The sequence below is a fragment of the Schistocerca nitens genome, chromosome 6 (assembly GCF_023898315.1).
Source record: "Schistocerca nitens isolate TAMUIC-IGC-003100 chromosome 6, iqSchNite1.1, whole genome shotgun sequence".
In the NCBI taxonomy this organism is placed as follows: Eukaryota; Metazoa; Arthropoda; class Insecta; order Orthoptera; family Acrididae; genus Schistocerca; species Schistocerca nitens.
In genome coordinates, this window is record NC_064619.1 from 556,872,220 (window position 1) to 556,889,064 (window position 16,845).

Sequence of the window (16,845 nt, forward strand, 5' to 3'; positions counted from 1 at the left end):
TACACAAAACTCGTGTCTCGTATTAGAATATTGCCCAAGGTTATGGAACCCCGTCCCAGGGCGTACTGAAAGCACAGAAAGAATGGCAGTACCAATGAACACACATTTGTTTGATCCGTGAAAGACTTCAACGGATATTTTGAAAATCCTGAACTGACAGACGTTTCCATACATATTAAACTGCAAACGCCTACTTACTTTTTCGAGAGGAAACTAGGAATAGCCTAGAGTCGTTAAGTATCACTGTCGTAGGGACTGCAAAGGTAAGATTAGACTAATCACAGCTTTCCCAGCGGCATTTAAGCAACCATATTTCCTGTGCTTCATACGTGAATGGAGGGGGTGAAAAAAATGCGTGATACAGTTGGAGTACTCTCTGCCATGCATTTAACAGTCGTTTTGAGAGTATGGATGTGAACGTAGGTGTAAATGCAGATGTATGTTATCTGACAGGGAGACAAGGATAATAACCAACACCAGAGCTACTATAACGAAAATATTTTTAATAAAATAAATAAAGTTGGTATATAAATACTGTACATATTTAGAGAGTATTTGGTTGATAACAAAATGTCAGTCTTCAAGGAATCAACATGTGAGATGGCAATTCGCATTGATATGCTAAAGAAAGGCAACAAAATAATTATCACATATTCCCATCTCCACCAGCTCCTACGTCTTATGAGTATCACAGCGTAATGTGTAAATTCTTCGTGCTTTATAGCATTGTTCATGAGTTAGGCAACAATGTCTTGTATAGCAACAGTCTCGAAATGGGAGAAGCCAACATTAACAACCACACGAAGAGTATTGAAGGGGCAAGTTCCTTCACCGGGGCTCAAACTGGGCCCAGAAGGCAGGCGGGGTCTCGATGGCCCCCGGGATGTTGCAGCGGAGAGGCGGCAGGCCGTCTGCCCGGACTGAGAAGTTCTGCAGAAGCGTCGCCAGCATGAGGAACATGTTCTGCCGGGCGAACGTCTCACCGGGGCACACCCGCTTGCCTGTAAGCACATATAAACACTTGCTAGCTGACGGTAATGGAGAGACAGTTAAAATTAAAACTAAGGTTGTGTGGAATTAATCTTGGTGAACGCAACTAGTCGGATCATACTCAACGAAAAGAAAGCGAAATATAGTAATTAAAAGTTGTGTTAGGAAACAAAATTTTAGCGAATATCGGGAAGGTCCAATACCACTTCTTATCTATGTGGACGACTTTCCATTTAACTTCCATTGAGTAGAGTTGACGCTTCTTGCAAACGTTGCAAATATTGCAATTAATCTGGTTAGAGGACAGCAACAGAAGAAACTGCTAATACGGCTCTGCAAAAGCTTAGTATGTGGTGCTCTGCGGAATGAACCTTTCTTAATTTCGGAAACAGTATATTTGAGTTCTGTGCGAGAAAGGTAGAACAACATGAACCATTTCTTGCCCTTTTCAATAAACTCCTTATTGGTATGTCACAACGTCATATATAGAGTAATTACCAATGTTTCAGCAGCTACTAGGGATAGCCATCTTCATGTCGTACTTGCAGTCACACACCCAAAACGATGTTGTTAAAATGAACTCCAGATACGGAAGCCTACATTCTTATTTTACACTTTTTGTGTGCTAAAATAGCCAAACATGTGCTGATCGACTTGCATAGCACCTTTGTAAGTAGTAATATAAACTAACAAAGTTTCCAATCGATAGAGGAGATATGTAGCAACATGAATGGCATACATAAAAACGTTTGTGTACTCTGAATGTAAATAATCAGGACATGGTAACACATACCAGTGCTGAAGGGTAAAGTGAGATCCCTGGTGCAGAGAGTGCCATCGCTGTTGAGGAATCTCTCTGGTCTGAAGTTCTCTGGATCTTTCCACACACCCTTGTCCATGTGCATGCTCCATAAGTTGGCTACTACCACAGTTCCCTGCAGCACAATGTACCAATCAGCATTCAGAAATTTTTGACTCTATGGCATATAGAGGAAATGCATCACTGCTTTAGAAATACTAATAAGTCGTTCAAATTTCAAATAACTAAACTAGATATGATGTGTTTCGATCTTTAATGTTTATAATTTATTCTACTCCCTCTGCCTTCTCCATGAATTAGAAAACTTGTAGTCGCCACTGCAAAATCTGTTACAGACGTTGTCCTCCTGGATCAGATAGCAGAAGATAGAGGCTCACAGCTGCCATTTGATATGGAGTATCCCAATGAGACCTAAACGGGGACAACTAACGTCTGATATGAAGAGATCCACTAAGACGTAGAGGTTCTTAGTTGATAGCTGGTATAGAGTATCCGAACAGGTTCTACAGGTTCCCTCCTGGCCATTGGAAAGACGATTCCCAACAGAAGATACAGGATCTCGACTGACTTTTGGTATGGAATAGAGGTACCCAGCTTACTTTTGGTATGGAGAAAAACCGACACAGAGTTTGATTCCCTGATATTTTATATGGAGAACTGCAACAGGAGGAAAAGGTTTCGAACTGACCTTTGGTATGGAGTAGCCTTGTAGGGTTGTGTCCTCTGTGGCAGCATGTGGGATCCCAATTGGCAGCAGTGTCTGTATCCTCATCGTCTCCCTCAGAATGGCTTCCGTGTATGGTAAGCTGGAGACAACAGATTGCTGTTAGTATCCAAAACAAAATGTACTGCACTGCACGTGAACATTCTTATCAGCATAACTTCCTATTACTCAAAGAGCTCTCTTTGACGAATGATTTACTAAATGGGTACATATATGAGTTTGGTGGTGCAATGAAATATTTGAATGTGTCAAAGTATTGTTCTGTGTACAGAAACATAACGTACATTCATGTATATGAAATGTAAACACTGGAAAAAAACTGTATTTTGATGTATCAATTGTGACACAAATTGTGCTATGTGATATTCTTGGCTTCAAAATTTATTAAATCAGCAATCCTAATTTCGTTAGCAGTTATGGCTGTAGCAGAAGATGGACGTGGGTGGTTACAAGATTCTGACTGTATATGTTTGTAAGGGCAGACATATTATTTTATTCCATATTCATTCTGTAATGTCAGAGTACAGAATATTCAGGAATTAACTCGACAAGAATTTATCCTTTTCATTTTCGTCACTTGCATTCCCATGGTAGTTCAACTGGAGTGCCGGGCACATCAGGAGTAACTGTATTAAAATGCAAACTCACGAAAAATTTACATCCCTAGAATTAGTCAGAGAGAAAAGGAAGGATTAACGCCCCACCGGCAGTGCCATCATTAGTGGTGGGCAGCTCAGACAGGTCTTTTATCAAAGGACGGTTTTTGTATTTTGCCTTACAGAAACATAGGGAAATGTGGGAAACCTAAACCTGGAAGACTGGATGGCGATTTGCCCAGCTATTCCAACTGGCTGGAGGGTTGAGTGTGCCACAAATGTCACGTTTTGTGAATCGCGAATAGATAGTGTCATACAGTTCTTGATCATAAGACTGTCTGCCATGTCTGTGGTTAATACGCAAAACACTTCACAATGTGTGATGGTGATTCCTCTACTGGAAATGATAGTAAAGAAACACCCCTGGTGCTAATAGGATCAGTGGGCTGCATGTCATAAATGTGATTCAGACTCTTCTGCTATCGACCCATCATCAGAAACGTGAATGTGAATGTGATTGTGTATAATACCTGCACTCTTCGTAGAAATTATATTGAAGAGCTGCAGTAAAGATGTGTTAAATGCGACTAAGGAGATATCAAAACTTAGTCGAGTGAGAAACTTTTTGCAAACGGAAATCGAAGCAACACTTGTAGGTTACTCAACTCCAGCAGTGCCCGATATGACTTGGACAGTACCCGTCAGCCGGTGGTGATGCACGTGTTGGGCACTCACCGAGGGCGGTCGTTGAGGTTGGGAAGCCTGGAGTTCCCCACGACGGTGTCCAGTTCGAGTTGCGCTCGCCTCTGTGCCTCTGGATTGTGGGCCACGTACAGCAGGGCCCATGAGAGAACCGTTGACTGAACCATGGAGGCCGGCAGGAAGGTGTCGAACAGGGTGACCCCCAGCTGATCAACTGCAAAGACAGACACCTGCTGTGATTACTTGAGATAGCAAATGTTGTGTTATGTTGGATGGTGATGCTAAATATTTGTAGTATTAAGTTCGTGCATCGGCTCATATTCAGGTTATGATAATGATTGTTGAAAAAGAGGTCCTTGAGGACAGTAAATGTTCTGGCGACAATAGCGTGTAAACAAACGCCATACAACATAAACTGAAACAGCCACAGCAATAGCTACAGTCTTTGTGAAGGCTATCCACACTTACTAAGTTCCACTTTTACTTCCCCCACTCGAACCATCAATGAATCCTGGCATTTTTAAGGAAAGTGACTTGTATGCTTTAAGTAAGAGCAAAACAGAAATACGAGCAAATGCATTAGTGATTGAGATACAGTTTCCTCTTGTTTACTTACTGGTATATACTGTATCAGTACCCTTCTTCTCCTTTATTTCTTTCAGGTATCTGTCAATGAAGTCCCTCATGTGATCATCAGAGTATGTCTTCTCGTGTTCCTTGATCACTTGCTGCAAAAAGACAGACTTAATCATTTACGTGAAATTTGTATCACAGGAGAAAATTTTTTTTTCGCATTATGTTACGTTATCAGCATCAAGTCCATTATCACTGACATACAAGTAATATGTCACATACAGAGAACGCAAAACGTACTGCTCAAAGTGTGAAATTTCTATTACCGATGTATTGTCTGCGATTCGTGAGCAGTGCATCTCTTGTCTCTTTAAGTTTCTTTGGGTCCATAGACTTGTAGTAAAAATAGCGTGCTAGCATTTGTCAGTGCTTCTGTACTGACAAGCCGAAGAACCAAACGGATGACCAGTGGGCAGGTACACTTCCTTGTCAGGCAGAAAAGGACTGATGATCTGAGGATGGTCATTACGGACTGAAACTGGTCATCGTCTTAAGAATTCATGTTGTGATCAAAGACTGAGATGAAAAACATTTGATAGTATTGGATCATTGTTTGTATACGCGACCATGTCGCAGCTGATGAAAAAACATAGGACTGATGTGCTTGAAATAATCTTCTTTGTAGAGGCAAATATGTGCCAAAATGGATTGTTTTTATTTAGTGACAGGCGATTATTAATCAAATTCTGCATCCTGCAAGTCATGGCAACACAGATGGAAAGCTTTTAATATGAGGAAGAAATTTAAGCATCACATTTTTGAGCACGAGGACCTAAAGAAAAGGCAATGCATAGTGGCAAAAATATTCATAACCACGAGTTGTTTTCTTTATTTAATTATGTGGTGCACACTTCTGAGGAATAATTTATAGTTTTAAATTAGCAACTTGAACAGTTCATGATTGCCGATTTGTGACTTTTCAGTGAGTCATTCGTTCGATTCAAGTAACTTTAGGTGTTTGGGTAAAATTTCAGAAATAGGAAATAAAAATCAACGGTTTCGATTCAAAAACTGCAAAAATTAATGGAACTAAATACTCAAGATAAAGAGAGAAAATCTATTGATAAAGTACCTGTAAGAAGATAATCACCAGTGAGTTGTATGACGAGAGTTGACAAACGTAGGGAAACACATGGGACTTTGCAAATGCAGAGCAATTGGTTAAAATGCAGACCAATTGGTTAAAATTGGTAAAATACAGATAACCTTCTCAGAAATTAACTGGAAAGCCGCTTGCAAATTTAGGTCGTGTCTAAATTTTTCTCTTAGAGGATACATTATCTCTTAACTTTAAAAAAAATGTTTCCTTAGCTTGTGGTGTCAGATTGCTGGGCTATTTTGAGAGTTTAATCACACACATTAAAAAATTTGAAAGCAGAAGCTCAGACCTAGAACGCTCCATCGCTCTTGCTACAGATCAAAATAAAGCTCACTTTCAGATATAGGTTTCAGTTAGGTTTAGAAACAGAGAAGATCCTAATGTGACTTATTGACAGAATGTTAACATACTACTGTACTAATGCTGAAATTGTTGAGAATTAGTCAGCTAGGTTGACACTGTTTTGGCGTGTGAACCGAGGACACAATGGTATTGAGAGACATAAGTAATACCAAATGCGTCAGGAACATAATCTGCTGAGGACTCGCTTCTCAAATCTGTATTAACGGCTCTTCTAGCAAAACCTGCTTCAACTTTCTGATCAGTGTTTCAGGGCAAAGCTTTTCTTCAGGGATTTGGAAGACAGGGAAGAATCTAGGTCCACGTAGGGCGTACGTAAATTAAAGTCTATCAGCCAAGCGGAGGCAGTTCTTGCCAGTAAACTCAACTTTTTTATGCAGAACATTCTGCATCTACAATCCACAAGCTACCTTGTGGTGTTTGGCGAATGCAATTTCTGGTACTAGTATCTTCTCATTCATTCGTATCTCATTCACGAGAGGCATGTGGGAAGAAGGGTTGTTGGTAAATCTCCATATGAGCCCTAAATTCTTAGATTCCTCTTTGTGGTCATTTTGCGAGACGTATGTGGGAGAAAGCAATATATTGTCCGCCTATTCCTGGAACGTATGTTAGTGACAATTTTTCTGTCGTACCACTTTCGCCCATGGAAGCTATGAACACCTACCTGTTCCTATGTGATCTCTGATGTATCGAATTTTATCACGATGGCCATATCTCCATGTGTTTCCAGGAATCAGTGAAATATTATGGCACTGAAAGGAGAAGGTTTGTAATTGAAATACCGTGTTGGAAGGTAGGAGACGAGATACTGGCAGAATTAAAGCTGTGAGGAGGGGGCACGAGTCGTGCTTGGGTGGCTCAGATGGTAGAGCACTTGCCCGCGAATGGCAAAGGTCCAGAGCTCGAGTTTCAGTCCGCCACAAAGTTTTAATCTGGCAGGAAGTTTCACATCAGCGCACACTCCGCAGCAGAGTGGAAATCTCATAATGGCAGCTCTTTTTGAATTGTCACAGAATGGGCGTCGAGATTCTCACTGATACGTCTAAAAGGCAGTTGAGGTATCAATCATTAAAATAAATCCGTTTTTGGTGCGCTGAGAACTTTTCACAACACGGTATTTCAATTACAAACCTTCTCCTTTCAGTGCCATAATATTTCACTGATTCCTGGAAACACATGGAGATATGGCCATCGTGATAAAATTCGATACATCAGAGATCACATAGGAACAGGTAGGTGTTCATAGCTTCCATGGGCGAAAGTGGTACGACAGAAAAATTGTCCGAAAATTTTGCTGCAAGCCTAATCCAATCATTTAAGCATGAGTTGCAGAATAATCATCGCAGATACAGATTTCTTTATGTTAATTTACTTCTAATTCCTTCATCAACCGTCGATCCTCTGCAGGTGGTTCTACAGTTCGCTACAGTCTTCTGACATTGCTGCAGTTTCTCTTTAATATAATAGTTAAAGGCAGCTGTAAGCAAATGCACTTATTAGATCTACTTTAGAAAATATTCCTTCTGCAAACAAATACATTACTGGGTACTCACGTGGAAGTATGTCAGGATCTTCTCGGCGGACTCGACCGTGTCGTGGTAGCCGGACATCTTGGGCGCGATGGAGGCCAGTGCGGAGTGAAGCGTGAGGAAACCGCCTGTGGCGTCTCCAGCCCTGGCCGTCTGCAGGCCCGCGTGCCCCAGGTAGCGGCACAGCCCATCTGCTGTCCGCGGCAGCTGGCTGCCCACCACCACCGGCATGAAGCCGTTGATGAAGCCGGGGAAAAGGGCATCCGGTAGCAGCACGCGCCGGCTGCAGTCTCCTCCTGATGACAACTGCACCACAACCTGTCGAAACGTTTCCAGTCACACACAAAGGAACCACTTCAGTACTATGTACTTCAGTCACACATAGAATTGGATACTCATAATTTGGAAAGGGCCACACTGTTACGTGACGGATTAATAGCTTACTTACAGTATAATCTTTCGATAATGTGTTTTCTAATCTGAATTTTGAATGACCCATGTGTAACACACAGTCTTTTGTGTTGTTGTGACTGTCCTAGAAGGAACTCAAATATGAGGTGTAGATTATGTCACAGAAATGAATCGATTTTTTCAGATTATATTTATTCCAGGACGCTGGACCTAGACTGTATAAGCACCAGAATAAAGTAAAAGAGAATCCAAGTAGCTTCTGCATTACACCAATTCAAAGTCCAGAACAAAACCAAACTCTGAGTTCCACGTTTGCATACCACTCCACTGCATTTATGGCACGAAATTAATGTAGTCCCAACTGTGAATAGTCATCTGCCGCATCTATAGCTGACCAACACCGATTCTGTCACGGGCTCAGCTGCACTGTGTGGTCGTTCTAAAGGTGAACTGAGCGCTTCAGCTTTTCTGGTTCTCTTTTAAAGAAGCAACAGTTCTGAACAGTGAAGCTGACCAGTTAGGGTTCTTTGGTTGTCTGGGGTTCACTCAATTCCTGTTTCTGGCATTCAGAATAAGTGAAATATCATATATATCCGTCTGTATGTTTCCCGGAATGAAATTTACTAGCTTGACATATTTTTTATAGACAGGCAAATGTCATCAGAGTACCTGTCATATGTGTATGTAGTCTGTGTATAACGAATCTGACTGAATAAATCTTGAAGCCAACCAAAAATCCAACATTATGCTACTACTAAATTTGAATCTGGAAATGTCTAGAGGGAAGGAATGTACCCATGGTAGTGATTGAGAATGTGAAGGTGCACTACAGAAGATGTATCAGCAGTGTTCAGGTAGTACGTGGACAGAGCCGATAGTCTGAGACAAAACGTGGCGTACATAAAGGGGGTGCGTTGTCTCCAACACTCATCATCATTCTGATGGATGACGTCACGAAAAGGATAAAGGAGCAGTATGGACCTGAACTGATTGCAGTGGTGTTCGCTGCTGGTGGTTACTATGTGGTGATACAAATGTAGTCCAAGGGAACCTGAGTGAGGGAACTGGTGAAGCTAGTGACATGAATTTTGTTAGATACATGCTGAAAAGAACAAAACAGGATAAGGTAAGGAATGAAAGTAATAGAGTGGACGTAAACGTACAACTCAGTGTACTGGCAAAACGTTGGTGATCTATATTAAGATGGTACAGTCATGTAGAACTGGTGGAAGAAACCAGGATAGTCAAGAAATACCTTGAGATGAATGTAAACGAAAAATACATATTGGATGTCAATGAGAAGCCGGGTTGGCATAGTTAAGGATGTCCCCCAAACTTCTCTTCTTTGAGATAGGATCCATCAAGAAGCGCTGAACAAGGAAAAAACAATTAGAAGAGAGTCGTCACTAGAAGTCAGGAATCCGGAGCTACGACCTGACGATGATGCTTTACATGTTTAATTTTACCTCTGAATGAATGTTAGTTAACTTCACTGATTCTTAAAAGTAATCATGTAAGCAATGACTTTGAGCAACGCTAATTAATGTTGGGAGACATTACACATCTATAGTCCGCATGTCACATTATTTTGTAAGACAGAGAGTACTTTATGTACTACTGTCACGTCCACTCCTTCCAGTTCAAGTCGCGCATGGTGCTTGGGAGCAAAGAATGATGTAAGCTCAAATCTCTCTGGTTTTACTTTCATGGTTTTTTCGAGAAATATGGTTAACATCAAAGGAATGTACAGTGAAGTTCCAGATTAATGTGTGACGAAATGCACTGTTCATCCCTGAGTCTGTTTTGGCCATTAATCCTATCTCATAAGAGTCGCATTTGCGAACTGCCACTTGGATCTTCCGACTTTAGCCAGGATGTCATTTTATATGCTGTGGACATTAATGTTTCTACTTATTGATAATGCCACTAACGTGTTTAATATACACATGCTACACTAATTATGTTTTATAAAGTTCCCAGTAATCAAACAGACAACCATGAATGTAACAGATGTCTAGAACATCACGAGTGTAACCAAGGTTACTTGTCTACAGCACGAGCAGATACTGGGAAGAAAGACTGTTCCTGAAACTCACCTCATCCTGTCGATCTCCCCGGATGAGCTCCACCAGCTCCGTCATCTCAGCTTCAATCTCCGACTCCAGGTGGTCGGAACGCCGTCCGAAGCCAAAGTCCCGCAGGTACCTCAGCGTGAAGCGACGCTGCTCCATCAGCTCTGGGCCCACTCTGAAGTTTATGCCTGCACAGTGTGGAAGCTAGCCTTAGCAATTCATATGGAATTGAGCGTCATTATGCATTTCGTATATGATTTTATACTGAGAGATTACAAAGAATGTAGTGTGCTTCGACACTGTGGGGGACGGTGTGTTGCAGCAGACTGTTATAAGATGCTGAGCGTGAAGCTAACTATCTGGCAGTGGCGTACGAAACGCTGGTGGCTCTGGTAGGATTAAGTAATGCTGACACGCTTCCATCCAGGACGCTGGCCACTAACACACAGCTTCAACCCCCAACTTCAACACCCAGTAGTTAGCCCGTGGCTTACATTAAGAACATGCCACACTTAAACTGAATCCCGTTCATGTTTTGACGAGAGAGGTTCTTATTTTGGTGAGAGGACAGAATAATAGCTAAGTGGTGACCTACCCATTTTTAGCTAACGACAAGATATGCAGTTACATCGGTATAAATTTGTGTAGCATCTGGGTTCCATCCACCGCTGTATCATTGTCGTTTAGTACAGCGTTCAGCCAGTCCCATCTATGAGTTGGGTTATTTTAGATTATTTTAATGCATTTCTCATCTCCATCATAAGATTTTAGAATTGATTATTAATACGATTTTCGTACTTCCCTCTCTCTCTCTCTCTCTCTCTTGCTCTGTGTGTGTGTGTGTGTGTGTGTGTGTGTGTGTGTGTGTGTGTGTGTTTCCTCTTTTCATTAATTTTGAAAACACTTGTCTCACAAAAGATTTTCGTAAGGTGCGCTTAAGGTCTGGCTGTCAGGCATCAAAGCCTATGTATCATCATAATCCGTACACTTCCAGACTCACAGGATGCAGTATCTCTGTTCAAAGATGTGGAAATGAAAGTTTTCGTAAGTGGAAACTGGACAACAACATATAGTAGACTAACGACTGACAATGCAGTCTCAAATGGTAATGTTGTGCGTGACCTGCAACAACTAGTCAACGTAATAGGGGAACGCAATACATCAACTGGTCAAAATATCAAGAACAAAAGACATAATTCAAGCTCTTGTCAATTAATCTGAATTTATTTCAACGACGCGTTGAAGAAACCCGACAGGCGCATTTACTATTTAGAAACGAAGTGCTCACGTGTTCTAAATTCAACCTGGTCATAAGACCAAGATTTGGAACATACTTTGTTTAGTCTCTACGTTTTTGAGAATAAAGTGAAAAGTAATCAGCAGACGTGGTACGTTTCATCATCATGAAGCTGGAAATGTAATAGGGATAAAGTAGTATACTGATTTTACTCTTGTTTCTTCAGACAGCAGTCAGTGCTTACCGAGGTCTTCATGGGGCATCCTCTGCTTGATGGCGATGTTGGATATGCGGCCCTGCAGATTAGGGTTGTTGAAGGCTTCCTTGGCAGCCTCGTAGTCACTGATGACCACCACGGGTAATGGTCCAAAGTAGAAGCCCACCAGTTTGGAGTTGTAGCGGCGCGTGAAGGCGTCCATCACTTTGTACGGAAACTTGTAGTTTTCCAGCAGCAGTTGGATGTAGCTTCCCCATATTGGTAGTCTAGGGGGGCCTGTAACATACAACACTGGGAATGAGACAAGCTGCACAGCCAATAGCGGCAAGAGAGCTAGAGACAGTACTGCCAAGAACTGAATTTTGTAGTGTCATTTTATTCCTACGACATCCAAATCCAAAAAGTTTGCTGTTGGAAATAGCACCGGCCTATGCAACGCTATACACAGCTTCAGGAGCATAAAACTCCTCATTTCGTTACAAGAGACACAGCGGAGGGAGGACACGCACTTTTCATCGAAAACATATGGTTGGTGGAGTAGCCTAGATCCCGTACAGCATAACAAGAACCAGCTATGTTTTTGTAGAACTGAGAATCATCAAGAAGCACAACAAGTACTGTCACTGGCATTTGATACGCTGTAGAGAAGAAACATGCAGCGAGAGATTAGGAGGAGTATTCATTACAAATTACGTTCAACGTTATTGGATAGTATGTGAATAATGGACCAGAAAACATCGTTTCCTATACTAAGCGTGCAGGATTTCGAGGATGTGTCAGTAAGGAGCTGTTGGAGAATCACAATATCAATTCTTTTTGTAGTATTTACTTGTGATAACGTGTGCGATCAAACCTGTTTTTATTATAGCATTAAGTCGCAGACAAACCATTCCATCCACATGTGTAGCGAGTGGATTAACAGTATAAATGCCTCTGGGTGCGGTATGGTGAGTCTAATCTTGTCCCCGCGTACGTATCTGAGCGATACGCACTTGGTTGTAATAGTTTCCTATATTATCCATCTAAAGTTAGTTCTTGAAGTTTAGTATGTAGACATACTAGGAATAGTTGGTGTTTGCCTGCAAGTGTATGCCAGTTTAGTTTCATCATCATCTCCATGGAACTCCCCCATGTGTCGAACAAACCTGTGGTCATTCGTGCTGCCCTTCCCTGTATAGATTCATTATCTTCCGTTAGTCCTATCTGATATAGGTCCCACACACTTCAGTAATATTCTAGACTGGGTCACACGAGTGTTTTGTAGACGAACTACATTTCCCTGGATTTCTTCCAGTGAACTGAAGTCTGCCATCTCCTTTACCTACGACTGAACCTATGTACTCATCCCAGTTGACTACTCGCAAGGACTTTTATGAGTTGACAGATGCCAATCGTGATTCTTTGATATTGTAGTCACAGTTTTTCCGTTTTGTGAATTGCAAAAACTTACATTTTTGAATATTTGAATAAAGTTGCCTATCTTTCTTCTCATTTTAATCTTACCGAGCTATGACTGAATATTTCTGCAGCTCTTTTAAAGTATAACTTTATTTTAAGTGACTGTATCATTTGTTAAAAGTGTGAGCTTGGTATTAATATTGTCTACAAGGTCATTAACATACAACACGAACGACGAGTGCCGCAACACACTTAACTGGAGCCAATATTACCTTACTTCTATGTGTCTTGGTGACTGTCCATACACAGACACGGAAGATCTCTAATAATAAATAACACTGTGTGACAGGAGGTGCTACAAAAAACATATTGGAGCTGTGCTATTGCTGTGCAGAACCAATAAAATGTGGTGTTATAACAACTGTGAAAAACACAACTTTACCTCTCATATGGGTGAAATGAATTTAAAGGTGTAACCTAGTTTACCGAACACTGAAAAACAGTAGAAACACTTGATCGGGTAAAACCAACTGAAGTAATTCGCTTTGGGAAGAGAAAAATGCAGTGTCTACTGTAATGTCGTTAGTGAGACTGGGAAAGTAAACCCATGTAGAAGTATTACAGGAAGTCTGAGAAAGATTTAATAGCTTGACAGCCGGCTTTTCACGGATAGAACTAAGAATATGGCCATAGGACTTCTCTGTTGTAGAGGTAATAAATTATACACACAAACTTTCCTCGTGAATCAGGCTATCTATTAGAGATAACCATATCAAAATTTCTGCGGTAGTTCGTGAGAGTTGCCTTCACATACATGATCGCGGTGAGTGACTTCTATTTGTAACACATACAGAATGTTAAAAACAAGCTTCGAGATATTCACGCAACAGAACGATAACGTTAACACGAAGTACACTCTTATCTTTTTGAAAGAAACGTGTTTCCTGCTCTGGACGTTATTTCTTTCCACTTCAGTTATTATTTTGGGTACTACGTCGTTTCAGCCGTTTAGCCAGTCTCATGCTGAATATTTACCTCCCTAACTACAAAAATTATGTTTTGAGTTACAGTTATTTTCACGGTCACTCCACGGCTGTCTGGGGTTGAAAGCTATAGCAGTAATATTTCGTACAGTACAAGCAGTAGCATAAAGACTATGTCATTTACTGTTGTCAAGTCGTGCTGAACTGTGTGCAGCGAGACATCTCACACAAGTCACATAGAGGGAAATACATGTCTGCAAAGAACCTCTGTATGATCTTATCCTGTTTCACAGTGACTGCAATTCACCTTACGAACCAGCTGAACGAACATCCCATTCTCAGTCTGGTAAAAACATGGCAGCCACTGTTGACTATACACTATCCACGAGTATGTAGGCTCTCTAAGTTATTGGGCACTGAAGAGTAGCCTGCTAGTTCCATGCAGCGTGTGCACATGGGAAGTAGACGAGAGGGGAGCTGTGATTTAGTGATCAGTTTGCTAGTATAGACAGACAGCAGGAGGTACATACCTGGAGGGAAGTTGTGAGGCCTGGAATATGCGGCCTTCACGAGGAGGAACAACAGCAGTACCACGATCACAGCAGACAACAGGAGAGCGAGAGGCGACATTCTGGTAGGTCTCTGTCTTCGGGCTCTGTCGGATCTTCCCTGGAGGTCGTCTTGCTCGCTGATGAAGCTAGGTGCACAGGCAGACAACTAGTGCTGTTGCTTTCTTTCTGCCTTCTGACCACATGGGCCCCCTGAGCTGCTTTTTAAGCACTGCGACTCCCGCTTCCCACACCACGAGGCCCCTCCGCGATAACGATGCCCTGCCTGTAGGAGGCCACGCCCACTTCTCCACGTGTCGTGACTCAGCGCCTCTCTCGCCAGAGAGATGCTCCAACAAAACCTGCTGTCATCACACTACAACAACAATCTGCAGCGATGATAGATCGGCATGATTTCACACAAATACACGTACTCTGGTACGGCATCAGGAAATCGTAGGTGTAATGTAAACTGGCACAAATGACATCCACTCTGAAAGCCAACATGCTGGGGAGAGTTCCTGCCACCTTTTACTGTGACTTCAGCAGACTGTCAATACCTCGACCTCCTCCTCTGATAATCACTTCTTTCCGGATTTAGTTTTTCATTCTGAACCAAATGTGAACTGATTTATTACTTCCTAGTAGTGTAAAACAATGTGTCGAGCTGTGATTCGAACCCAGAACCCTCGCCTTTTGCATTTTAATGTTCCACTGACTTCGCTATCCGGACACGACTCATGGCAAGTCGGCGAAGTTTTCCACCAGCACCTCGAAACAGTCCTATAGGCTGTGACTATGCCGTCTCTCCACAATATCGTTTCTTCCAAGAGTTTCATTCTCGCCAATACTAACTCCCAATATTCATTTCAAAAGTAACACAGACGTTGAGGTCTCTGTATTCACTTCCTACGAGACAGCCTTGAAGGTGATGGTACAATGAAAGATTTACGTAAGATGTAACAATTGTAATTGATATACTCAGATAGTATACGTGATTCATTGATATAAGATCGATGCAAGACGTAATAACTTTGATTGATATAGACAGCTGCTATAAGCGGTCCACTCGTCTTCGATGTTCTATATTTCCCAAAGTATTCCATGTACGCCGGCCGGTGTGGCCGAGCGGTTCTAGGCGCTTCAGTCTGGAACCGCGCGACCCCTACGGTTGCAGGTTCGAATCTTGCCTCGGGCCTGGATGTGTGTGCTGTCCTTGGGTTAGTTAGGTTTAAGTAGTTCTAAGTTCTGGGGGACTGATGACCTCCCATAGTACTCAGAGCCATGTATTACATGTACACTCATCACTGATGCATTGACAGAACCGTAAATGCACGGAGCTTGTATTTTGACGACAATTGACAAAATAGCGACAAAGCGAAAAAAGAATTATTTGTGTGCTGCAATATACGAAATGTTTATTTATTACAACAACACAGCGTGCATTCAGAAGGAATTATGGAAAAGGATTGCCAAGTGAACAGAGCATTTTGCGTTGGTATCTACAATTTTGGACAATGGTTGTGTCTGTAAACAGAAAGGTCCGCGCAAGCAACGAATTTGGAATACAGGAGCAAATTGTGTGAAAGATTTTGTAACGACGGTTACATTTCAGACCGTATCGTCTGTCGCTTGTGCCAAAATTAAAACAGGAAGACTATGGCTGGCGCCTTCAGCTTTTTCATTGAAATACAGGAAGCGCTTGAAGATGAACAATTCACCTCCAAGTTCATAATCAGCGACAACACGACCTTCCATTTATCTGGACAGGTTAATCGCCACAATGTGAGAGTGCGGAGCACCGAACACCCTCATGAAATTGTGCCGCAAGAACAACATTCGCCGAAGGTTAATATTTTCTGTACAGTGTTACAGACGAAGTCGTATGGGTGGTCCTTCTTCTGTGAGAAGACTGACACGTCAGTTGTGGTTGTTTTCAGAACTGACTGTTGATTTCAAGATTTTCATCTTCCAAGAAAACGGGACAATTTCGTTGTTATCTTGCGCATCGCCGGGTTGGGCATAGTGGTGAAGATGATGTGGCTCTGTTACCTTGGCCCACAGGTCGCCGTCATCTTTTCCATTGGAGATTCACTGACGACCGTCTTCATGTATCCCTACTGCCAAGAACACAGGTAAGACTCAGAGAACACCTCAGTGTCGCTGTGATGACCATTGACAGGACGCTGTAAGGTATGGAACGAACATGACTGCCTCCTGGATGTGTGTCGCATGACCAGAGTGGCACTCAAAACATTTGTGGAGCGTAAAATGCAAACCTGCTGGGTTTACAGTTCTATTCAAGAACCGGTCATATTTTTAAATGTAATACTTTGGAAAATACACAGCTTTGAAACCGAATGAATCTTTTATAGTAGGCCTGTATTTCGAGAAATTTTGGATACCGCCTCGTATGTTTACTCAAGTCAGTGTTAAATTCAAAGATGGTACTGGAGAGGAATCGGCAGTACTGTAAATAACACGTTGTCTATAGATTATTTTTATAATATCACACTTTGAAAA

General features: G+C 41.8%; 1 protein-coding gene across 1 annotated transcript; it reads right to left on the reverse strand.

Annotated features, from left to right (window-relative positions):
* Positions 1 to 828: 828 nt before the first annotated feature.
* LOC126263460 (probable cytochrome P450 304a1) lies at positions 829 to 14,404 on the reverse strand. Its single transcript, XM_049960553.1, has 9 exons — positions 14,305 to 14,404; positions 11,421 to 11,669; positions 9,964 to 10,127; positions 7,481 to 7,774; positions 4,449 to 4,560; positions 3,866 to 4,046; positions 2,499 to 2,616; positions 1,784 to 1,925; positions 829 to 1,001 (listed from the first exon to the last, which is right to left on the reverse strand). Exons 1-9 carry the CDS (start codon positions 14,402 to 14,404, stop codon positions 829 to 831), a joined length of 1,533 nt encoding a protein of 510 aa, XP_049816510.1.
* Positions 14,405 to 16,845: the final 2,441 nt, after the last annotated feature.

Coding starts and splice junctions, on each gene's coding strand:
- LOC126263460 (XM_049960553.1), bottom strand. CDS start 14,404: ATGTCGCCTCTCGCTCTCCTGTTGTCTGCTGTGATCGTGGTACTGCTG. Junction 7,775..9,963: donor GGGGAGATCGACAGGATGAG/GTGAGTTTCAGG, acceptor ACGTTTCGACAG/GTTGTGGTGCAGTTGTCATC. Junction 1,926..2,498: donor AAGGCTACTCCATACCAAAG/GTCAGTTCGAAA, acceptor ATTGTGCTGCAG/GGAACTGTGGTAGTAGCCAA.